This window comes from Ambystoma mexicanum, chromosome 1q (genome assembly GCF_040938575.1).
Source record: "Ambystoma mexicanum isolate Mex_15411 chromosome 1q, UKY_AmexF1_1, whole genome shotgun sequence".
Lineage (NCBI taxonomy): Eukaryota > Metazoa > Chordata > Amphibia > Caudata > Ambystomatidae > Ambystoma > Ambystoma mexicanum.
In genome coordinates, this window is record NC_090922.1 from 1254946975 (window position 1) to 1254972512 (window position 25538).

General features: G+C 45.5%; 1 protein-coding gene across 1 annotated transcript in view; it reads left to right on the top strand.

Annotated features, from left to right (window-relative positions):
* The window catches only part of LOC138545442 (cytochrome P450 2J2-like), a 470793-nt gene that overhangs the window by 441691 nt on the left and 3564 nt on the right, over positions 1 to 25538 (top strand). Inside the window, exon 8 of the mRNA XM_069642069.1 lies at positions 4134 to 4272. Within this exon, the coding sequence (XP_069498170.1) occupies positions 4134 to 4272 (139 nt within the window). The remainder of the gene's footprint in view (positions 1 to 4133; positions 4273 to 25538) is intronic.

Genomic DNA, 25538 nt, shown 5'->3' on the forward strand with positions numbered 1-25538 from the left:
CCTAGGCTGGAGAGAGCAGCAAGAGTCAAGAGCACTGAGCCGTGATGCAAGAGAAGGGAGCAAGCGAAAGCAGAAGAGGTTCGTGCAAGCACCCGGACGAGCTGCCACATACCGGTAAGTGACGGAGAGAGAGCACTCAGACCGGGGTGATCCAGTGGTTTAATAAGGGCCAAGGAAGTTGCTGAACAAATGAATGCATATAGTGAATAGGTCTGGAGACCAGATGGACTTTATTGAGTACTAAGAAAGTTGCCAAGCACTTAACAAGTATTGAATACCGAACTAAAGAAAAGCTATTCACAATATATGAAAATACTGCACGAGTGGAGAGAAAGTGATGTGTATTTACGAACTGAATGAAAATAAGCAAAAAGCATTTTTGAATAATGTGAAAGCGCAAAGCCAAGTAATGAGAGTTGGTGAAGCATGTGAAAGGCAAATGAGAAGCACTATTGGTTAGTGTGCAAGTAAGCTGTTGACAAGGAATAAACACCACAAAGGCAACTGTATGAAAGGCACGTGGTGGCAGAATCAAGAGACTGCCAAGAAGAAACAGGAGTACAGATGGACAAATGTCACAAGTGCAGAAAGGAAACCTATGGTGGTAAAGTAGTGCAAGGAGAATTGATGAGCATTATAAAGAGTCCAGGGGGACATCCTGCACCGCTTCTATCTGCTGAGCTGCTCACTGTACCATGATCCAGCAAAATCACTCCCTGCAGGTGCCAAATACACCCTTTCAGCTGGTTCCTCAGCTTGATTCTGACCGGCTGACTTCCCGGTGGGCCCCACACTGGCACCCAGTGAGGCTGCCATGCTCTGGTCACCGCTTCCCTCTGCCCCGCCCGCCACCCACCACAACTTCCACCTCTGCCGCCTACGGAGCTCAGTTAGGCCAGGTCTCCAGTCCTGCGTACCTCTCCGCCACCACAACTGCCATTGCCCAGGATCCTCCAATTCACTTGGGCTGAGAGTCACACCAGCTACTCCATGCCCATTACGGACCGGTGCCACCAATTTGCGATGTTGAACTCCGCCCGGAGCTTCAGGATATTTGCCAGGATGTTGGATCGAGGGAGGAGCTCACACAGGAGCCGCCATGCTGCTTGGGCTCTCAAGCACCCTCTGAAATGGTCTAAATTGTAATACTAATGTACATTTTCTATTGAACACTATTATGAATATATACGTTGAAAAAAGGACCAGGATTCAACTTCAAATACTATTCCGGAATCCACATCATCCTCACTCCCCTTTCAGGTAATTCTTTTTATACTATTCATTGAGATGCAACTGCACAATACATTTATACGGTCAAGTTCAACCTCTGGCCCTGGGAGCAACAGTACAGCCAGCTCAGTGGGCAATCGCCCCTTTTCCCCCCTTCGTAGAGTTTGCCCATGCCGTCTATGTATTAACTCACCGCTTTTCATCCATCAATATCCATGCATCTGTATTTCATGCTGTAACCATCTCTCTGTCCAAGATGATTTGTAAAATGAGCTTGTGCGTTCTTGATCTTCACCGAAGGTGGGTAGCAACTAGCTAGTTGCCTAACAGCAATACATACTTATCAGGTGTTGGGAAGTAGATTCATTGAGTTATGTTGCAATAGGTTGCAGAGTCCCAAGGGAGAATTGATGTAACCATTGGAGAGAATTTCAGAATTCATTGTATTGGGTCAGAGGTGGAAAATTCTGTTTTCATGGTGTGTATTCGAATTCTGTTTTTTGAAAAGTGAGGAGATGGTTTCAGTGTGTACATGCACTATACTGTTAGGTTTCATTGTGATGGGGTTGCTTGACTTTATACAAACACATGCCAGTCTTTCTTCAGTGTAAACTCTTTAGACAGTAATTCAATCATTACCTAGCCCGATCTGAACCGTATGGGCAGACAGATCTGCACCTCACCTCAATGCTGCAGGCTGGCCTCCCTTCTGGGCACCTACAACAAACAATAAATACATGCCCAGTGCACATTACTGGTTGTGGCCATAAGCACACAGCAATGTGTGGTGTCGGTGTGCTGCACATCTCCCAGCTGCATGTGTTAAAGTAGGCAAAAGCAGGGTGGGACAGAGCACCTTGAGAGCGTCAAAATGGAAGTAAATATTTTGTTATGTGGAATAGTTGAAATATTTCATTAGTTTCACTATATAGCTTGCACAGCTTGCAATTGAAAGTAGAAAATAATATTGTTCATTTTTGTGGCATTTGTTCCCGAGCTAAACCTTCCTTTTCACAGGCTGACAACATACAATAAATGGTCTCTTTGCTATTTGTCCTTAATCCCCCTGTGCTAACAATTTGAAGGACACTTTGTGTCGAATATCCACAAAGAATTGATAAGATTCACTATGATGAGACCGAACATAAGAAGGTTAAGTCTCTATTACTGAGATCTGTCATTTGAGACGGTTGCTCATCTTTACATAGAAATAATGGAAAATCAGCAAATAATGTAAGCATAGTTTTACATAATATTCATGCTACAAAAGTTGGCATGCTTGATGATTCACGATGTGCCCAATTAATGTTAAATTTGACGCAAAGACTAGACATTGTATGTGTATATTTTACTGTAAAATGTTAATTAACATATTTATGTACAGTGTATGTTATTTTATAAAGAGGGTACTGAAATATATTTTTGCAAAATGTACTTAGCTAAGGCCTGGGCTTGTGTGTTTGTCATGGATACAATCTTCCTGTGGGTAGGTTTTTGAATCAAAATTGGACAATAACCATCAACAACGCATCTGTAATATCAATATTCTGGGACGATCGTCGAGCATCAGTATGTCCATATGCTGTGGCAGTAATACAGAGCAACATGCCTGCATTTATGGTCTGAATTCGTGCAGATGGAAAAGTGTTGCATTTCAAAGTGAAACAACTCCTTTATTCTCACTAACGGAACACCATGGTTGTCGGTGATGGAATACAAGCACATTAGATTTAATCACACAGAACTTAGACTAAAGAATGTGAATAGAGGGATTAATCGATCAATCAGCGCAATCAGCAATATTTGATGGAAGTTGACAGTTCTAGAAAAAATGTGAAGCATGCAATGTTTTCTAGCTATCACTTCTATTGGTTATCACTCTTTTTTGTGGATGTAATCGTTGATTTTGAGCGTCATGTTAAAAATATAACTACTCGTTACATTCCCAATATTGCTATTTTCTTCAACATATACATTATTTTCTCTTTTTGTGAAAAGAAATAGAACTTTCACGTTGTGTGTGGATGTGTGTGTTGATCTTCCTGGTTTTGCGTTGGGTGACGTTATGACATAGGTGGTGACAGGGTATGTTTGGCTATGCTGTGCACAAACATCATGAGAATAGGTGGAGCATATTGTTTTGACAAGTGATGTCAGCACGGATGATCTGAATTACTACCGCAAGGCCACTTGAACTTAGGGCGATGAATCAACGCTATGTTTAGCACAGATGGCAGTAGCCGACCCGTCATTTTCGCATGTGTAAATGTGAGAAAAACAAAGGTAAAATGCATTGGAATTTATTTTTACGATCAATGTATACTCAAAAGTACATGCCCGATCGATTGGACCAATAAAGATTCGGAGCGAAATTCCCCTTTAAAAAAAGCATGTTCTCCTAGAACTGATGGGTGAAAAGAGTAAGGGACCTACTGCATCGCCCATATCCCCTTTTCTTTTTCTCTTCTTGGACGTCCATCACCATTTAACACAACTCGCCACCCCCACCATTTTCCCTGTTACAGTGCACAGAAAGGTACAAGAAATCATGTTTATAAATGTAGGTGCATTTATTTCGAATAGCTAAATAACCTACATGTCAATTACAGTGAAATTGACATTTTGGTACAATGTGTCCTTTAAGCTTTCCAGCCTCATTCAGATCTGCAGAGCTCAACCAGATAACCATCAAATCCCTTCATCACTAAAGTTTCAGCTAAACAAATCAACTATGTTTTCCGGCGTTACTATAACAACTGGCTTGTCCTTTCTGCTCTTATAAGTTTACCTGTTGAGCAGAGCCTCCCCATTTTCCCCATATTGACACCCCTTAACTAAAAGTTTTTTTGTTGCAGCTGATGAGCAATTCATGGAAGATGTTGATGACTTTTCTCTCTTTTTAGGGAACAACAGTGCTAGCAAATTTGACATCCGTGCTATTTGACGAGAAGGAATGGGAAACCCCGCACACATTTAATCCAGAGCACTTCCTGGAAAATGGTGAATTTAAAAATCATGAAGCTTTCCTGCCTTTTTCAATCGGTAAGTTTAAAATCATCTGTGCAATGAACAGTAAAATATTCAAATATTACAGTCACTGTGAAGTAGGTTACACAAACATCCTCATATTAAGTGAGGCGGAAAATGACATTGATCGTAGAGAAACAGTGGGTACAAGCTAGCTGCCTGTGTTTAACGTTTGGTGCCAATATCAATGGATTGCCTAGACATAAATTAGGCAATGAGCAGAAAGTCTGGGTCGCCAGTGATATAATCATTCCCCAAAACGCTGTTCACAGAAACGGAGACACAAAAAGAATGCAGGAATGTAATAATAGTGGCACATAATGTTGTTCTACGACACATAGTGTCATCTCCTGCACTTGTGCGATTTCAATGTCACCTGGCATAGTAAGATCGTTGTCTTTGTCTTCCCTCTGTGCCCCCTCCCTTGCCTCATCTTGCCTTGAAACACTTCTGTATAGGCGTGTTATAAATGCCATATCGTATCACATTCTACATTCTGTTAAAAAAAGAATATCATTGCCATGGAGTATTGGGGGGAAGACTAAGAGAGAAGGGCAGAGATTCAGGGGGTCCCCCTGAAAAGGAGTGTAGACCATCTGCATTCCTTCCTTACTGTGAGTGTATGTATTCCATTCTGTTTCTTCTGGCATGAAATCAATAAACAATATTAAAGAATTACTTCACAGTTTAAAGCGCAATGCTAAACACTTTATTTCTACTCTGCATTTCATGTTAGCTAACCACGTCTTAGCTTTGGAAATGTGGCTGTAAAGCAGCAGGCTTCTGTGATCATAAATATCTCTATGTAAAGCAGACTTGCCTCAGGCTGAAGTGGCGCAAATCTGATCTCGCTTCTGTAGGCAGTTACACATTTCCACACTGTTTTCAGCTACTCTGCTTGGTTAGCCACTGTATGACATTTCTTTGTTCTTTTCACTTAAGGGTTTAAAAAGATAACCAATATTTGATTTCCCCATGTCCAGCACATCGAAGAAGATGTTGACGCCATCGGCACCGAGGCTGTCGAAGAACACGCTCGGGGCTCCGCCCTCGAGGCCTGTGTCGAAGCCATCGGCGCTACGCTCGACGTCAATGGCTCCGCCCTCGAGGCCTGTTTCGAAGCCATCGGCGCCACGCTCGACGTCGAAGCCGATTCCATCGACGCCTTTCGAGGAGGCTTTATCGGAGGTGCCCCGGAGACCGGTGGAAACTCTGAGAAAGGCCCTGCACAAGTCAGTAAGGCCGGTATTCGAGCCTTTTTCTGTGCCCTCATCCAGGGATTTATTCCAGCCTCTGGATTACATCTCTGAGGTGGATGAAGGGTATGGTTCCTAACAAACTCATGTCTGGTCATAGCCAGCTAGAAGATCTGCATCAGTCCTTGCACGACGCCAGTGGTCTGGACACCTCTCCGGAGGTTGAGTTCGGTAGGCCAGAGCCTGGCACACATGCCGAGGCCTCGTACCGGTGCCTTATGTCGAGGGTAACGGAATACTTGGGGTGGTCTGAGCTACCAGTGGATTTTCTGCAGGATGACCTGACGGATATCCTTGACCAAGGTCCACCAACTGACCCAGTACTGCCATTTCATATGGCCTTGCAAAGAAGGGTGGCAGCGGCTTGGACTGCTCCGGAGAGTCTCCAGGCAGTGAGAAAGTCTTTGCCGAAAAAATACTGTCCAGCCAGTAGTGACCCCAGCTACTTAACTAAGCACCCCACTCCGGAGAGTTTGGTGGTGCAGGCGGCTACGGGCCTGGCAAAACAGGCATCGTACCCTACCATCCCTCCTGATAGGGACGACAAACATTTTGCTGGCTGGGCGAAGAAAGTGTTTTCTTTAGGGGGAAAGGCTTTTCAGGCAGCCAACTCCGTGTGTGCCTTAGCATGTTTCACTCATACTCTGTGGAATTGTGTCTCTTTGGCGGCTGAACATATTCCCGAAGGGGAGGAACGGGATGGCTTTCTTGCTCTTGTTCAGGATGGCAAGGATGCCATGTGTGAATCCGTTCAGTCGGGTCTGGACATGGTGGATTGCATCAGCCGGTCCATGGCGGCGGGCACCGTAATGCGCAGATTTGCGTGGTTGCGGAAGTCGGGGTTTGCTCCTGATGTACAAGCCCGGCTTCTCAACATGCCCTTTGATGGTGAACACCTTTTTGGCAGCAAGGCTGACGAGAGTCTTGAGAGGTTGCAGACCTCCAAAGCTGCAGCGAAGTCGTTGAGCGCTGCAGTTCGCCAACTTCCGCCTTTTCATCCTAGGGGACAGCAATGGAGGGGAGGTTCCTTTAGATATTACTCATCCTTTGGTAGATCGAGAGGAGCTGCAAGTCAAAGGGGCCACCGTAGGAGTACCAGAGGTGGAAAACAAGGTACTCGAGGTGCGAATGCCGCTCAGGCAATTGCCTCTTTACCCTCAGGCAATGCCGCAGCCGCTTCAGCTCAGTCATGAGGCCATGTTCCATGGTTCGCCGGTTGGGGGAAGGCTGGCGCAGCATCTTGTAGAATGGCATGCCATTACTTCAGATGTGTGGGTTCTGGAGATCATAGCCCACGACTACTGTCTTCCTTTCCGGCAGAGGCCTCACGACAATCCACCAGGGAATCTCTCTTTGAAGAGTCTGGATCCGCTCCTTGCGCAGGAAATAAAATCCCTGCTGGAGAAAGGCGCCATAGAACTGGTGCCTGTAGCGGAGAGGAATAAGGGATGGTACCCCATCGAAAGAACGTTACCAGGTAAGAGAGAAACTTGTTCTTTTTATTGTAATACCAGCCACCATGAAGTTACAATATGCCTGGTATTATCACTTCTTTTGTGGTTGGGATTGGAAAAGGTACAGGAACCCAGGTCTGCCCAGATTGCCATGCCTTATTTGACCAGAAAACTTTCAATGCCCCAGAGAGTGCCACAGACGTAGGTGTGTACGCTACGGTCCTTTCCGAGGGATTGACAACCAATTTAAAGTGAGCATCTAAGAGCCCGCCTCAAAGTTTCCCACAATCGAGTGCCTGATCTGTGGCGCTCCAGGAAGGGGTTCTATCATTGCATCGCAATCCATTAGAACAAATGCAATTCCATTGAATTTATTTTTGTGGCGTTTCTCGCCAAACTGTATAGCGGTTGGTGGAGTAAGGTATTAATTAAGGTGGACGCTGAAAAGAGGGAGCTAGAGGGCCAACCAAGATGGCGGCTTCTCTGTGAGCTCCTTAAAGGCTTCCGAATGAATCCTGATAAATATCCCTTTCAGCGTGTGTTTTAACTCACTCTGGCGCTTAACCGCATAAGAAACATTGGGGAACATGCAGCGGAACCGAGAGAAGTGTGAACACTTCTGAAAGCCCGACGTGAAGTAACAAGCAACAGGCGGTGCGGGGCCATTCGGCTACTCCGGATCGCAAGCGGGCAGGCCAACCACTAGAGCCAGAATCAGGCAGGCTCCTGGGGGGAGAATGCGGTGAACCATCGGCAGTGACGGTTGGCCAGCCTTCCATCCCACGAGCACGCGAGACCAGCAACATCTGCAACGTCTGCGGGGGTTGTGGCAGCCCAGGCGAAAACCCAGGCGAAAACCCAGACGCATCCAGGAGCCACCCACCTCCGGTCCGCCATGCTCGGACCAACAGAAAATGGACTGCTGCCGTGACGCAGTGTCCCCCGGGCAGAGGTGCTGATGTTAGACCCCCCTCCAGTGTGCCCCCCGCCCCGCTGAGCGGGCTCTAGGTCGAGCCGGTGACGTGGAGAAGCAGAGGGGACCAGCGCACCAGCTCAAGCCTGAAACAGACTACACAGCCGGGAAGCGGGCAACAAAACTGCAGTGACACGGCCCACAGTGGACGCCTTCGCCTTCTCAAGCAGATCTCGGCTACGGTGAGAGGTGAGGAAGGACCCGCTCCCCCACCCCAGGCTGCACACCCACTTCCATTCCTTAACAACGAACTTAGGCCGGTAGGGCCAGATTTTCCTCTGCGCTATACACAACCCGAACTGACGGGTACCCTCCAGAGCCCTTCTGACACTCCACCTGCCCCAGGCCTAACAAATACAGCGCAAGAATCTACGCCCAGCACAACCCGGAAACGGGCCTCCGCAGTCCGCCCTGCGCGAGACCCAACCTTTACACTACGTCGACAAAGAGGCAACCATTGCGGTGGCGGGGCGACAGGAATCCTGATCCCCGGCACCTTGTAGGGAATTAACAGTCGCGCCATAGTTGGCCCGGCGCCTACGGACCACAACACAGAACAACATAGCAAAAGCCTGCCACGTGGTGCGAACCAGACAGGTCCCAGCAGCGGATGGCACAAGTTGCAGACTGACAAAGACCATGGATCTGCCCCCAGGCGGCGGCGTAACAGTCATAAGAAAATATAACTGGCGAGTCACCAACTGACCCAAGAGTGCACAAAACAACAAAGACGGGGTGATCCTACTCTACATGACTGCCCCACCAGATGATCGTCAGCAGAAACCAGGCTCCTAATCTATAAAGACTGTGACACCATCCTATGCCCGGCCAGAGATAAAGGCGAACTCCACTATGATGGCGACATTATCCAGCTGTTCCCAGACTTCTCTCCACCGGTGCAAGCTCAGAGAAGATCGTTTGCAGGAGTGAAGCGTAGACTACAAGAAAACCAACTGCTCTATTCCATGCTATTCCTGGCTAAACTACGAATCCATTACGATGGGAAAGCTTAATTCTTTACCTAACCAGAAGAGGCAAATTCCTTTCTGGATCGGGTCGGTTGCAGACTGGCAGATAATAACCTACGGTCACCCAGAAGAGAACACATGAGGAAGAACCCAGCATGAAATCTCCTTACACCCGGCCCCGCTGCACTCTTCAGAACTCAATGACACACACTGGAAGCCCAAACACGATGTCAAAAGGGAGCCTTAGTACTTGGGAGGACGCTAGAGCCCCACACACAGCAAAAGATCCACTATGTTATTAGGGAGGGGTAAAATGACGGGCATGTTGGGGGTTGCCTGTGTGAAAGGGAGGGAGAACAAGGGCGAGTTGGGGGTTGTCTAGACAAAGAAGACACACAGTTCTGAACATGCATCGATCGAAGTACAGTCACCTAGCATCCGACCCCGCCAAAACCCGATGTCCCTGGCCCACTCCGGACTATCCAAGCGCCAACAATCTACAGTCAATAAGGGGACATTACACCCTAACCATGACTGCTGACAACACCAGAAAATCCACCAGAGCAATAGATACCAACCAGCAAGTTCAACTTAGCTACATGGAATATTAGAGGAGGCAACCAGCCGACCAAAACTCGTAAAATAACTCAATACTTGCGAAGACACAAGATTGACATAGCCTTGGTTCAAGAGACACACCTTCTCCACAGCACCGAGAATGGCTGGGCCCGAGACTGGGGCTGTCTTAGATATTTTGCCTCATACTCTTCCTTCGCCAGAGGGGTCGCTATCTTAATTGACAAAAAAACAAAGTTCAGACTAATCTCAACGGAAAAGATACAGAGGGTAGAGCACTCCTTGTGCAAGGGATCATAGAAGGCAAGGAAATCATCCTAGTAAACTCCTATGGCCCAGACACTGATGGCCCAAAAAATTTTGACTGGGTGATGACACACCTGGAAACCACAGGATCGGCCACAATCATCTGGGGAAGCGACTTAAATACACTACTAGATCATACGAAGGACAAATCTCACAATCCGTCGACCCCCCCGCCCCCAAGCTAGTCTTCAGATCGCCAAAATGTGTGATGCCTATAACCTCAGAGACATTTGGAGACACGAACAAGTCCCACGAGTATACCTATCACTCATGGGTCCACAAGACCAGCTCGCGACTCTACAACCTGCTTGCGTCCTCGCACAGTCAACTTCACTGGGGGCGGAGCCAAATCCTGCCCCGGACCCTATCAGGCCACTCGGCAGTAACCCTTGAATGCAATGTACCAGGCAGCAGGAAGAACAGCCCTCATTGGAGATTCAAGCCAGGAGCCCTCCAAGATCAGGTTATGGCAGATGAACTACGAACAGAGATACTGTCCTTTATTGAAGCAAACCAAGGCCCTGTATCGTATGGCAAAAGAGAACGGGACGCTGAAATTGATCAAGAGAGAACTGGTGTCGAGTGAATCCTGATTGAAGGAGCTTGAGCGTGAATATTCAACGTCACCCAACTCCCAATCCCTAGCAGCGCTCAAGGCAGAATTAGAAAACTTCAGATCCGTTGCCGAGAGAGAAGTGACATTTCTAACCAGGAACCATAAAGTACGCCAATGTGGCGAAGGACAGAGACCCGGAGCCCTCCTGGCAAGGCTTGTGGCAGCTGAAAGGAAACTAAGCCTGGTTGAAAGAATCTATGACCAAAACGACAACCTGGTGTATACCGAATAAGAAATAGTTGAAACTCTTCATAAATTCTACCAAAAGCTATACAATACCTATTACGCTGTCAATTCAACAGACCTGGCACGATACCTAGATGGTATTGAACTTTATTGGACAAGCGCCAAACTCTGAGAACCACTCAACAGGCCTATCATCGTAGATTAATTTCTTGAAGCAATTAAAGGACTACCCAACACCAAAGCTCCAGGCCCAGATGGCCTAATAGGCGAATTTTATAAAACCTTCGCACAACTGCTAGCCACAATCCTACTGCAGGTATACAACGAGGCACTAACCATCGGGACATTAACACCAAACCTTTGTATGGCTAATGTAATCCTCCTTCACAAGCCTGGTAAACCAAGGGAAGACTGCGCCGCATACAGACCTATTTCCTTAATAAACCTTGACAACAAAATACTGGTGAAGATCCTGACCTCAAGGCTACTTACCCTGATGCCTGCTATGGTACTGGCCGACCAGGCGGGCTTCATACCAGGCCGAAATACTTCATATGGCATAAGAATGATGTTTGGGGTCATGGAAGCTCTTGACCCAGAGTGCCAAGAGGCAGGCATCCTGCTCGACACCGAAAAGGCCTTCTATTCTATCGAATGGCCTTTCCTTTTCACCATCCTGAAGTGCCTGGGCAACTACTTCATCCGCTTAGTCACCCTGCTGTACGAACACCCGACATCCAACATCATTCTAGGGAACACACGATCAGCCGACATACACCTACAGAGAGGGACCAGACAAGGCTGGCCACTATCATCAGGACTGTTCGCACTGGTAATGGTACCTCTGGCCTCCGATCTCCTCTGCCACCACTTAGGCAGAGGCCTTTCCCTCAGCCCACATAACCTGATCGTTTCCCTATACTTCCTTTGTGATCCCGCGGAGAACTTGAACTCAGTGATGCAGGCAGTGATTAAATTTGGTAATTTCTCTGGGCTGAAAATCAACTACTCAAAATCCGTAATCTTCCCCCTGCCCGCCACACCCAAGAATTCACAGATGACTTTGGATTCCAGTGGCAACTGTCGAAAGTCAGATACCTGGGCAGCCTCCTTTCCAGATACAGCCGAGATGTCATGCAGGACAACTATGAAAAAACAGTGAAGACGATCCAAAGCAAAGTAAACAGGTGGAAAGTCCTCCCGCTCACGCTTTGAGGGAGAGTTGCTCTAGTCAAAATGGTTATCTTACCTAAATTTCTATACCTATTTTCGAATATCCCTCTGATGTTGTCACAACGATTCCTTCATCGCATCGGAAGCCTGATTCTCGACCTGCTGTGGGCAGGCAAGGCGACAAGAGTAGCCTACACTACTCTGATCCAACCCGTCGAGAAAGGCGGTCTCGCGCTCCCAGACCTAAAGCGCTACAACTGGGCCGCACAAGCCCAAATCCTTGGCCATTGGTACACCACGCACTTTGTCAGACCCCACGTCCAGGTCGAAAGAGCCCTGGCGACCCCCTACCTCCTCAGAGGCATCATCTTCGGGCAACTACAGGTGCCTCGCACATCGATGAATATAGTACTCAACACATACACCATCTGGAAGAAAATTGCCCTACAAAGCAACACGCAGGCTACGTTCTCGCCTCTCATTCCAGTGAGGTTCATACCGGGAATGCCCATAAATACAGACAGAATATATCTGCAACGGACAGACAAACTACAAATAAAATCACTAGGCAACCTCTTCGTCGAGGACGTAACGCCACAACAAGCCCGGGAAAAGGGATGCATTTATTTCCGGCTGTGATACACCCTTCAAACCAGCCTGGCCACTTTCCCGAAACAACCCCCCACGTGGCAGCTCCTCCACGGGGTGATACAATCTCAGGGCGCTGGATGACTTATCTACGAGATCTACAAAGCGCTCCTGACCGAAACGACCCTAGGCACTCCGATAGCAGATGAGGACTGGAACTACATTCTGCGGCTAACCCAGAAAGTTTCCCTCAATACGAGATGCAAGCAAATACACTTCAATTACCTGCACCTGGTGTATCACACACCAGCGAAGCTCCATTCACAACGTTCGGCAATCTCGCAGCATGCAGCCGCTGCGGAGCCTCAGAGGCAGACTTCATACACCTAGCATGGTCATGCCCAAGCATCTCTTCGTTCTGTAGTCAGGTACTCAAGAAAATCTTGGCAATCTTGGGAACGCAACTAGACCCTGAACCTATCCTGGCACTACTGGGTCTAACCAGACACCTGCTGGCTCACGCACAAAGACTGGCAAACCTGCTGCTGGTCTTAGCACGAAGAATGATCGCAATTAGCTGGGGGTGTGGCTCACCGCCAAGCCTTCAGCGTTGGCTAAACGATGTGACCTATTGCTTTATAAAGACCTTACCTCTTCATGCTCGCCCACTGGACATTTGGGGACCTTGTACATCATACCTGATTTCCACTGCAGACAGAACCTCTTCACGGACCTCGACCCGGTCTCATCCCAGTGATTGCCACCACATCGAGAAGAGGCCAGCAGGAATATGTAATCCTGGCCTTGGCCTAAATGACTTGGTTTCGGTTGAACTCCGGGGAGGGAGGAAGGGGCGGGAGGCGGGCAGTTTGGGGACTTTGCTGAGGCCAGTGCATGGCCTGTTTGTTACTATGTGTAAAATAACAAAAATAAAGTATAACAAAAAAGTGGGGGCTGAATGGGGTGGCTGCGTCCCCCACCCCCACGCATTAATGTGAGGCGACAAAACCATAAAGAAACAATGGAATCAAATTTGTTGCAATGGGATGCAAAGAAATAATTTAGATCCTCCAGGAGGGGCAAGTCACTTAGTTTACATAATGTTAGGGAGGACTCAAGACTTAGTTATGGCAGAGCACTTTTCTTTAGGAGTGTCTTTTTAAGATTGGTTTAATGATTTGTCAAATAAAATATTCAATTCCCAGTAATAAATATAGAGTAAGACTGCATATTTTTGAAAATAATGCTGAATGGGACAGCATGATACTGACTGATGTCAAATTAACTTGCTTCATTAAAGCCAACTGACCACAGAAATTGCTAGTGTGTATTTATGTGGACATTGTTAGGCAGAAACCTGTGCAGTTCCCTCTGGGACCACTGCAAAAGATTTAAGACTACAGGTGGTTGGCAGTAAACCCAATTATTAGCAGTCTGTACCACCCAGATTTACCTGGTTGCTGTGGCTGAGCAGTCAGACTTCTCTCAAGAAGAGTTAGGCAGTATACAGAGTATTCACAATAGGTCAAAAGAACACGGTAGAATAAGTAAACACTGACCAGAGCTTGGTGTAAAAGAGATGTAATCATTTATTTAAAAACACATCTAGTAAAACACACTGGCACTAATATTAAGCAGTTCAAAAACACGGTCACTAAAAGATATACAGTCCCTTCAACGATTAGTTAGACAAGTCTTAAGTAAAGCAACACTTATTTTCAGACAGCGGTGAGCGCTTAACGAAGATGGCACCCTAATCAATCGGTTTAAAAGGGAGAGAAAGGCAGAGCAAAGATAGAAACAGATCCCAACACTTTCGGAAGAACACAGTAGGAGAAGAAGGCAGGTTAAAACCGTAAAGTCAAAGTTAACAAGGCCGGACCCACTTTAAGAGGCTCTGGTCGAAATGTGTCCAAGGTCACACGGTTCAAAGTGCCCAAAAGTCTCGCAATAAGTTCAGAAAGAGTTGGACCAAACAGAAAGGGACCAGTTAGATGGTCAAGGCGCCCAGCCCAGTCCAGAAGGTTAAGGGATTATTGTTACCTTGTAGCAATCTTTAGAAAGGGAGGCCTGGCGGACACGGTACCTTAAAATGGTGAGAACGCTCCAGCGGGGGCAGTTGTTCCTGGCAGCGGGTGCAAGTCGGTGCTTCGTCTGGAGGAAGAGAGGGTCTCGTCGGGGAGGAAAGCAGGAGTCCGTTGCACTGCCAGGGAAGAAACCACCCACGGAGTTCTCAATTAAAAGGAGCGGTCCTTTTATTCGCGGTCCAGTGGTAAGTGGCTATCCGGTTGCCGGGGTGCTTGGCACGGGCAATTCGACCACATGAGGTCCTGGGCTGCGAGAAAAGAAGGTAAACTGGTTGTGCCCACCAGTCAGGGGAAGAAGACTCTCCAGCAGGGAGATCTCCTCTGTCTTTGGGAAGTGGTGAGTCGGTTCAGCAGGGCTCCACCGGTTGTGTTGTCATAGCAGGCCGGCTCAGCTTCTCCCTCGTCGGATTTTCAGGTCCTGTGGCAACTTCTGAAGTTCCAGTCCCAAAAGCCCTGCTTTTATGCAGCACACCCCCATTCACTCAGCCTAGCTGTCAATCAAACACACAAGAGTGCGACTTGAGTTACCAAAATGAGGTGCCTAAATCCCCTCCCACGACCTTTGGTTTGGAGTTACAGAGGCGAACACAAATGCCATTTTAAAACCGAGTTCTGGCAGAAAATACCAACCGGTGAATTCATATTAAATAAATAAACTGGCGGTATGTTAGAGGCTATGTTAAAAAAGTATTAGCCTCGAACAATGGGAAAATCCCATAGAGATATATTTGCGGTTGAATATAAAAAGTAGTATCCACTGCCACCAGCCAAAACTCGACGAGGGGGGACGGGACAGTACCCCCTCGATCAACAGACCCAGGGGCAATCAAATTGCCCCTACTAGTACGTCCACAATATGATGGTTTGTACTGGTTCTGTTAGTAATTTGGGACTAGTAAAGCCAATGGTGACTTTACATGCCCTGGGAGACAGTAGTCAGTCCCAGGGTATGGAGTCTATGGTGGGGGGTCACTATGACACCCCGGTGTTACTGCACGGAGGGTGCGGTGTAACGCACATAGAAAAAAACATATGAGACCCTATGGAGTAAAAGACCCCATAGCCCATGAAACACATTAACATTCAAAGGAACACCACACATCATGTCCAAGAGTGGGAGAAAAAGAGTCTCACTCTTGGCAGAAGGAAAAAAAAAACTCCAGAAATCCAGCAAAGCTGCTGGGGGACTCACTAGGTTAGGAAATTCAGCCTAAACAGAGAATTCTCCCTAACACTGACATGCAGCCATCATTTCTTCCCAGCACCATTAGTGGCCTCACACATTACACCACAGATACCATCGACATATGACAGCCCTAAGAAAGTGTGCAGTGCACAGACAGTGCTTGGATGTGTGTAACACTCGGACCAGCCAATTTAGCCTGCAGCCTTTGTGTGTAATATAAGAAATGTACAACATGTTTCTCTAGGAATGGACAAGGCTTAAAGACCTCTGCCAAATCATGGTTCAATTCACTACAAGAATGGTTTGAATCAGTCAGACCTCTGAAAAGCTTGTTAAGCAGGGGATTCGAAGGTAGCCTATAAATAACTGATGCATCCTGTTTTTGGTTCAATCAATTTGAACCAGTTTGAACCTTTGAAATATATTGGTGAACAGTAAATTTGAATCGATTTAGACATGAAATATTAGAATAAAATCACGAAATATAAACAAAACATTGTTTTAAAGAAATGAAAACCAAAAAACGTGACCGAGGTTTAGCCTGGTGGAGTCCACTTGTACCCAATTCAAGCTGCTTAATTTGAGGTGAATGTCTTTCGAATTATTTCGATTGTCTGTTTCAAATGGTTTCATTCATACAAACGAATTGGAACTTCCATCCTTTACATACGTTTGAAACAGACTGAGGCCAGTTTGACCATCCATAGTTTTCTCAGTCTTCGCCATTATGTGTTGTTATTGATGACCTAATTTGTGGTGCAAGGGACGTTGTGTAACCTTAACATTCTTTCAAATTAACTTAAAATGATTTCTTAATGTACAGCAGTCCTCCTGATTGGTAGGGAATTTGGAATCACTCAAAATAATTAGTTGAAAACATATCAGTATTGTATTTATGTACAAGCACAAACCATAACTAAACTTCTTCAGAAAAAAATAGACTGAGGTCTTCAATCTCAGAACCAAGTGAGATCTTCAATCTCAGTACCAGTACCAAGTGTGTAGCACTCGGATAAAACCATAGATGGCTGTATATTTCACATTTGGCGGACATATTTTAGTCCAAACAGAGCATGGTCTGCAGCTCTGGATGGTATGTGCTATTCAGCTAAACTAAATCTGCTGACTTTGTTTAAGACATTTGCAAGGTATCAATTGTGTAGGACCTGCAGCCTTACACATTGTGTAGCACCCCACTGGTTTACACTCTGATGCACAAAAATCTGCCACAGTGCTTGGATTTGATTCATGTTCAACTCATATCATATGTGTGCTAGACACAGCTCAAAGCTCATGCCCCACGTGTGTAAGACTAAACTAATACTGAACACCACCCAAGCCTTTGGATCTGGACCTTTGTTTGGTGCATGTCCATTCATGCACACAATGTACTGCCTTCGCGCTGTGTACAACTCAGATCACTACAACATGGTCTGTAGTCTTTCGTTAAAGAGTCCATTTCTTCGGATAATCTCCTGTTACCAGCTTTTCTGGGAGGGAACCCATGATGTGCAAAATACAAAGACAAATAACGACCAGCCGGGAGTATGTTGTTTTAATCACCCATTTTACAGGCTGACAAAAGAATATCTCTGCTTTTCTTACATTTTAGACAACAATTACAGTGTGGCAAAAAGTACACAATAATGTTTGGCTAATATCAACCTATTTTGATAGGCCAATTAACTTAAAGGCCAAATACATTGCTTGGCTTCAATTGGACATAAACACTTCCTGAGACACATGATCCAAATTTCACTAAACAACAAGATTTATTGTACAACCTCAAAACTGGAAAAAGCAGGTTTTGGAAATGCTGCACGTTTCCATGCTTCTAGCACATTCTGTCCAAGGTCATCCCGCCTTTCTTATCTGCTTCAGCTCATTGCCAAATATTATTTATAAATCATTTGAACATCACTGTTAGAAACTGTATTTTCCTACCATTTAAACTGCTGAATCACTACATACTGGCTTCTGCCCAATGCACTCCCTTTTTGCACATGACACTATTTTTTCTGTTTGCTCAACACTTCTAAATCTTCATGGGGCTTTGAGGTCTGTAGCCATTAGTAATGCAATGGCTGCCTTTTGCTGACCTATATTCTATATCAGAAATATATATTCTGTGTTCATTATGTTGTGTGCAATGTATGTCTTTGTTTTATGTTTGTCCAAATAAACGTGTGCAGTGTCACCCATTTTCCAACTATACCTGCCTATAATAACGGCAGCCGGCTGCCTCAATGAACAATGATTCTGACTTTTACAAAGTTGGACAGGAGGGTGGGACACATGCCCTTGAATGACATTTTAAACTGTATATTACTGGAGACGGGGAGGATCTATTCCTCTTCACTTTGGAGGTGGACCTTGTTTCATTCATGTGGCATGTGTACCACTCACATACACTAGGAATAGCCAAGAGCCTTAGGCCAATGGCCATGTTTCGTGCATATGAGGTCAAATGTCAGCCTTCTGTTACAGACAATTTTGGTCCGCACCTGTTTTGTGTATCACTACGAATCTGCCACTGTTTCTTACTCTTCTATGTCTCTTGATATACTGCAACCTTACATATAACCACTAACTATGATTGGCTAAACCAGACACAATTCTTTTTCTATGACTTAACTTTATTAGCATTTTGTCATGAAAAAAACATTAAACATATAATATCCCTATACCTAGCAATCACCACCAACCACTCCATCCTTGAATACCCTTATTAAAATCGACACTGACATCCCAGCTATCAATTGGAAACATGTACATCAACATTATACAGATCAATAACACAGCCCTAGGTTTATGTGCATCTAATATTGTAAAGTCTTGAGCCATTTCCCCAAAATGTATTGAATTTTGGATTAAACCTGACAAAATTCTTAAATCCCATAGTACTCCATTTCCTTGCCCTAAGTCACCCTTCAGAGTATGCTGGAAAAAGACCTATGCTTTCTTCTGCCACACTATGCTTATTTAGGTCTGAAACTTGCACCGGCGCTGCTTCCATCCACCGCCCTCGCACCACCTATATACCAAGTAGAAGATCATAGCTGGGGATAGGCCCCACCACCACCCAGGCGAAGAGTTCAGCCGAAACAAAATTGAGCCCCAAACGAGGCACAGTTCCTGCATATTATTATGCACAATTATCTTCCCAGAAAGCTTATTTGGTGTGTCATTTTGAAGGAGATATGCTATTCGGGACATACATGAAGACTGTGAAAGGAAAAGGGGATCGTTTTGGAGAAATAACCCCCATATTTCTGCCTGCTCAAAATATTACGTTGCAAAGCTTGAAGACTAGAGGATTGACTTGCTTACCTAAGGGCCTTTAGCTAAGCGCATACATACTAGCCCTGGTTTTTGGTGAAGTCAATCTTGGTAAACTACATACTGTTTGGGTGGGCTTGTAGAGTGTAATGCAAAAAATAGCATCTTTCTTTAAACCAAACTTTCAAGTCAAGCATTGTAGGAAAGGTGTGGAGGAGAATTTTGTTCAGCTGAGAAAGTAGCTTCCTAACTAAGGACTTTGAACCTGGACAGGACTAAAAGGTCAGAGACTTTAAGCCTTGTTCATCCCTAAAGAAGCACCTAAGAGGCCATGCCTGTGCTATAAGAATAAGGGACACCATGATAGTTGAAGACTGGTTGAACATTGGGAAAGGGGGCATTGGTTTGCATGGAGCAGTTGCATAAGAAAGCATCCATAAGAAAGCTATGTCCCTTCTCCAACCAGATGGTATACATAGGGCAGTCTGAGTTCCCTGATGAAAACAATAATGTGGTGTAGCGCTTGAAAAGTTTTGAAAAAACCTGGTTCGTCCCCATGTATGTGGAGCATACAGACCTCCACTAAATATTTGCATGTCAACATTTGTTTCTGCTTGTAAAAAGTGGGGAAGGTTGTTACTCTCACCAAAGCTCCCCAGCCAACAAGTGATGATGGTGGTGGTGGGTTGGGGAAACAGATTCCTCCTGCCTTGCTTATCTGGATCAATACTGATATGTTGCTCAAGCACATTTGGACCACATTCCCTTGGGGTAGAGGGATACAGGATTTGTAGTCTGCATAGCTGCTTTCCGCTCATGTCTTCACTGGATCAGAATCTATATACTCAAAGATATTCAATAATATCTGGCTGAGTGGTGGGATGATGGACACATGGGGAAAGTTGGTTCTGGAAGAGATACCATGGTAGGAGTTTGTGTTCTGAGACTTCCAGAGCATGGCCAACATCTACTGTGGATCTGATGCCTGACGTCACGGCTAAGAGTTGTATCTGCATGTCATACCCCGCCTGGCTCTGCAATCTGCACTGTTGGAGGATACTTGAATACCGTCTTGCAAGGAGGGAAATGTATGCTCACTAGCTGGGGTACCCGGCATTGTTCGTGTCCTGATCGAGTGGTGTCTCATGTGCCCGGGAGGATGTTGCTCTTGTCCTCATGTCATCAAGTCTTGCTTCATTTGGCTCTGGCATCTCATTTGCCCTTGAGAAAGTTTCTCTTGTCCTCTGGTCGACAAGTCGTGCTGCTGTTTGTTGTTGTGTTTCAGAAGCTCTTTATTGATTTTCGCTTTGCATCAGATGGAGCTTTTCCAAGTGATGTTGTGTTTTGTGCGTCGTGTTTCATTCACTTAACGGCTTCAGCACATTTGAGAAAATGTCCCAGAAAGATTGTTCGATTGTGCTCTCTTCTCATGAATGAACTTCAGTAAACTATAACCGTGCCATTTCCCATATTTGGAGTGGTGTGATAAAAATAAATAAAAACATCTTTTTTTTAATTCCCTTTAAAAATGCTTTAATAAACCGTTTCGAACTTTATACAGCAGTGATACATTTTAAAGGAATAACCAACATATTGAATATTTTGCTTCAGACACTTTTCCAAATTTTGCCGCCTTCTAGTATCTATTGTAGTGAATCGGGGTGAGCATCAGTAAAAGAGGGTGTCTATGGAGTACATCTTTTGAATTCAAACATAGACTACAATCTTGCCCCAGACAAATGAGTAATCCATGCACAATTTGGTAGCAGTGGGTTCAAAGGTGTGGATTTGCAAAGCCGGACAAACATACACACACACGTACAAAAAATGTTTTGCATATAAGATTTTTGCATCCAAACATAGACTACGATCTTTCGCCAGACAAAAGAGGAATCCATGCAAAATTGGGTAGACGTGGGTTCAACGGTGTGGATTTGTTTAGCCGGACAAACATACACACACACATACATTCAGCTTTATAGATAAAGAAGATAGAAGAACATGTCCAACACAGCATCCTTAACACTGAAACCTTGGGTATTGGATCAGACTGAATTTGGACCAATTTACTGAGAGTACCTGATTTTAACAGTGTTGCAAACCAACTGGAGAGTGATGATCTCACATTCCGGTTGTTTAGGCTTGGGTACAAGTATATCTGTTGAAAAGGATGGATGGGGCCTTAACATAAATAGTCACTTCACTGGTAATGTTGGTAATACTGATCTCTGGCAATCAACCAAATTTCAAAGCGTCTCTATGATACACATATGTAAATACAAATTCAGTACATCTAAAAAAAAAACTTAACTCCAAATGTCTGCTTGCAAAGGTTAATTTATGGTAATGGAAATCAAAAACTTCACACACAAATTATTACGACTCAAAATGATCTATGAAAATTACAATATGACCACTGTGACAACCTCCGAAACAAGACAGCTTCAAATGCCATTATATTTATTTTTCTAGTCAAATTGTGATCCGTATGTATAGGGAGCCAGGAAACACCAGAGCTCTATATTCTGGGTTCATCCAAAATGATCAAATAAAAATCACTGAATGCGTGATTTGGCTGGATTTCGGGCATTCGAAAAATCTAAATGCCCGAAAAGTTTGACCAAATCACGCATTCGGTGCTGGGGGCTGCGGTGGTGTCCCTCGCACCCTTGCTCACTGTATTGAGAGCGGGGGACGTGGGAGTGTCCCCCACAGCCATCACAAAAAACAAACAAGGGCTGTGGGGGTGTCCCCCGCAATCCCCGCTCACTATACGCACTACATTTGCGTTTGAGAGCAGCCAGATCAGAGTCGTACCAGGAATTACACTTTTTGGAAGGCTTCATGCGCACTCTTATGACAGGGGCAAGGATGTCAAGAGTGTTGGAAATGGAGAGATGAAAGTTAGAGAGGGCTGTGTCACGATAGGAGGCAGCCGCAAGAGTAGGAGGCGGAGAGTAGGAGGATACAAAGACAGCCACTGTCACTCTTTTCATGGGACGTGTGTCCTTGAAGACGGGAGGCAGTGTGGGGAATGCCAGTGCTAGAGGAGATGAGAGCGTAAAGTGGGAAGAGAGAAGAGAGTTATCTGTCCAGGAGAGTGCTGTAGTAAGAGGGGTAGAGAGAAGATATGTCAGTGGAGATGTGTATCCACGATGTGGCCTGCAGTGTGAGTCAGCCCAGAGGGTAGAATGGATAGAGAGAGGGAGTTGCAGAGTTTGATTAAAGCTCCTGAAGAGTCCAGGAGTCCAGATGGATGTTTAGATCCCCCCAGGACGAGGAGTTGTGAGGAGGTGGAGAGAAGAAAAGCGGCCAGGTCAGCCCATTCAGAGAAGAGGGTGAACTGGCCTGGAGGCCTATAGAAGGTGGCCAAACTAAGAGAGGATACTGGAGAGAGAGAGAGTCTGCAGACCGGGCATTCAAAGGAGGAGTAGGCCTGAGTGGAAATGTTGGAGTTAGGGATCAACTATGGATAGATCAGGGCTACGCCCCCTCCTGGTCTTTTAGTCCTGGGCTCAGAGAGGATCTTGTAGCCTTCAGGGAGAAGTGTGTCAACACTTGTGACAGAGCTCTCCTTAAACCATGTCTCGGTGAGGGCAAGAACATGAAGGTCCAAGAGTTCAAGGAGGTGGCACATGTCCAAGGAGTGCTTGACAGCAGAGCGAGAGTTAAGAGTGGCAATATGGAGTAGATTGCCACTTTTGAGGGACTTACTGGGGGGGGTTACATGGGACAACAGTTCCACCCTCCCACACCCTCCCGCAATCGGCGAGAGTGCCTGAGAGTTGGAAACAGGAGAAGGTAGCAAGACAGCAGACAAGGATGGAACTAGGGCGGTCGCGCATGTGGAGGTGATAGCAGAAGGAGGCAAGGGTGCCCTTGAAGAGGAGGGTGAAAAATGTATAAGGCACAGGAGTATCTTATCCAAAAGGAGTATGTTGGGTTGAAGACCCTGTACCAGGACAGTACCATTTTTTTCTAAACCCCTTCAGATGGCCGACCAGGTGTAGTACACTTAACAGACTCAGACCCTTTTCATCCTCTATCAATAACCATTCTGGCAAATTCTGCACTCCAAAACCTGGGGGCTGCCCATATGGCAAACTTGCCCCGGTCTGCACCAACCACAAAAATAGAGATGTTCATATCGGCGCACAGGCGACTGGTACTTCTGACCTGAATCCATTAACACCACAGTTTTCAACATCTGCCTTCCTTCTATGCGACTAACAGATCTTGTACCCTGTCTTAGAGAGCAATGCCTAGCGAGGTAATATTGGTGGCAGAAGGGTGCTTTATAAGACCACATTACATTGTGTTAAAAAGCATGCCACAGATAAAGGGTGCTTTGCTGAAAATGAAAAACCTAGGTACATTTTCTTTTTGTGTGCATGTGCTTACATTGAAAAACACCTATCGGACAATCCGGAGAGAAATATGGAAAGTTGAAGGAAATAACTAGGTGTGTTGAAGGCTGGAAGGAATCAGTCTCCCTCCTAGTCTGGTAGACTTGGGGCACTAACTTCCATACTTCCCTGAAACCTTGCTTGTAACGGTTGCATCTTATCATACGGTTGCATCTTACCATATCTTGACAACATCAGGAGTCCGGGCAGTTCCTCCATTATCATTGGAGCATAGGAGTGTGGTTGGCCAAAGAGCACGGGTGGTGGAAACCAGCAAACACAGCAGCAGAAACTGCAGCCTCAGGTCTCTGGCAGGTACATCAGTTAGTCTGCCAACCCCAGACAGTTGATTCACCTATTCACTCATTTTTCTTCATGTCCTATTTTGATGTCCGCCTGCTTCAAGTAGACATCCTAGCCTCTTGTAGAAACTCTAGCACATTAAGACCCAGCAGGAGAAGGGACTGACAGGAGCTACGTACTGCATAACATGTAGCTGGTTCAGTCCATTTGCTGTCTCCAGAATTGGCTGTCTAGCACTCGACCGTGGGCTGCGAGAGATGCACCTGCACTCACAAATACAGACTGTGCATGTGGAGGCAGAACACAAAGGTAGGTTGCAAGCTTTCCAAATGCACACCATTTATCACCCATCCAGATAAAATTCTCATAAAAAAATATCCAGTGCACATTTTGCAGTCTACTCTTAGCAGGTTTGACACTCATTCTAGATCTGTCATCAGTGCATTGTCCCACATACAAAAATTAACTTAATCCTGGTACTGTCATCAGTGTATTGTGCCACTGATGAAAATGACCCGTATTCTGGTGTTGTCAGCAGTTTGGATCAATGTGATGCCAGCAGATGCGTCCGTCCACTGCCACTGCACCGGGGAACTATGACTTTCTCACACTTTTCTGGAGGTCCGGTCTGGGGAGCTCGGACACTGCTTCCTGAAAAGGACCACTATAATGTGCCTTCCGAAATCTACCTTTACACTGGCTATAGCGGGTATCGCATTGATCGCTGTCACAGATCAATATACGTATTTCAAGTTTTGGGATGCAGCACCATACAAAATACACAGCTGTCAGGTTTTAAGGTGCAGCACCACCCAACGGTGTGCTTAAGTATCAAAGATGATGTGCTGGCACCCTCTTTCGTCATCATAAGTTCCACTGTTTCAAGACTATGAATACTTCAGTAACAGGGTTACGAGTCCAGCTACTTTATGGTTTCAGAGGCACTCAGGTCATGGTTACTTTCCAAGGCGTAGGAAGCCTCCAAATTGCACCATTACTAGGGCTTCAGACATTTAAGCACCATTAACAAAATAAAATATGCTGCAACACTAGTCATACCGCAACCTACAGCAGGACTTTTAACTGATTTTACGCTTGGCTTGTGCACTCTAAAGGTCAATGAATATTATTAGCGCACGGATATCGTTATTGACCTCCTCTCAGCCAATCAGAATATTTAGAGTTCAGTCAGTAACTACTGATATAGCCTGCATTCTGTCTTCAAATGCAGATGGAGAAACAGTGCAATTTCCAGCCAGGATTTCATACACGAAAGGGAAAGCTAAACATGGGAACATTACTTCACATTCTTATAGAGAAACAGTTTACTTTTACAGGGCTCCTAATGCATACTCATGTTAAAACTATTTCAGTTCATCCTGGTTTGCAAATAAAATGCTTCACTTATGTAGACAACTGAGTGATTTAAATATTACAAAATAAAAATACATTTAATCTACTAACACTGTTTGTCTATTTACCTTACTCCCTGTTAAAGTTACATTTTTACTTCACCACCAAAACTCCAAAACATGTATTGCTACTACCTCGGGAGGGGTCATTATCGCTTAGGAGAATGACCCTTCCCCAGTTTATGGCCCTCGGATTCGCCTCATGCCATAACTTGGTGGTGGGTCATTATCCTACGATAATGGCCCCTTCTGTCGGTCTATAAGGGTATAATATTTGAATATAAGCAATACAATGAAGTATAAATATGGCAATTGCATGCCAGATGAATATCTGGGCAGGGTTGCGCCTACCTCTGACATGCGGTATCCCGGCACATTGCGGGTTCAAATTCCTGCAGCTTCATTGCAACCCTTCATCCTTCCAAGGTCGATAAAATGGGTACTCTTTAATTGGGTCTTATTAACAATCACTATTACAGTGCTTAGAATCATGAGGAATCAACTGTGAAGTG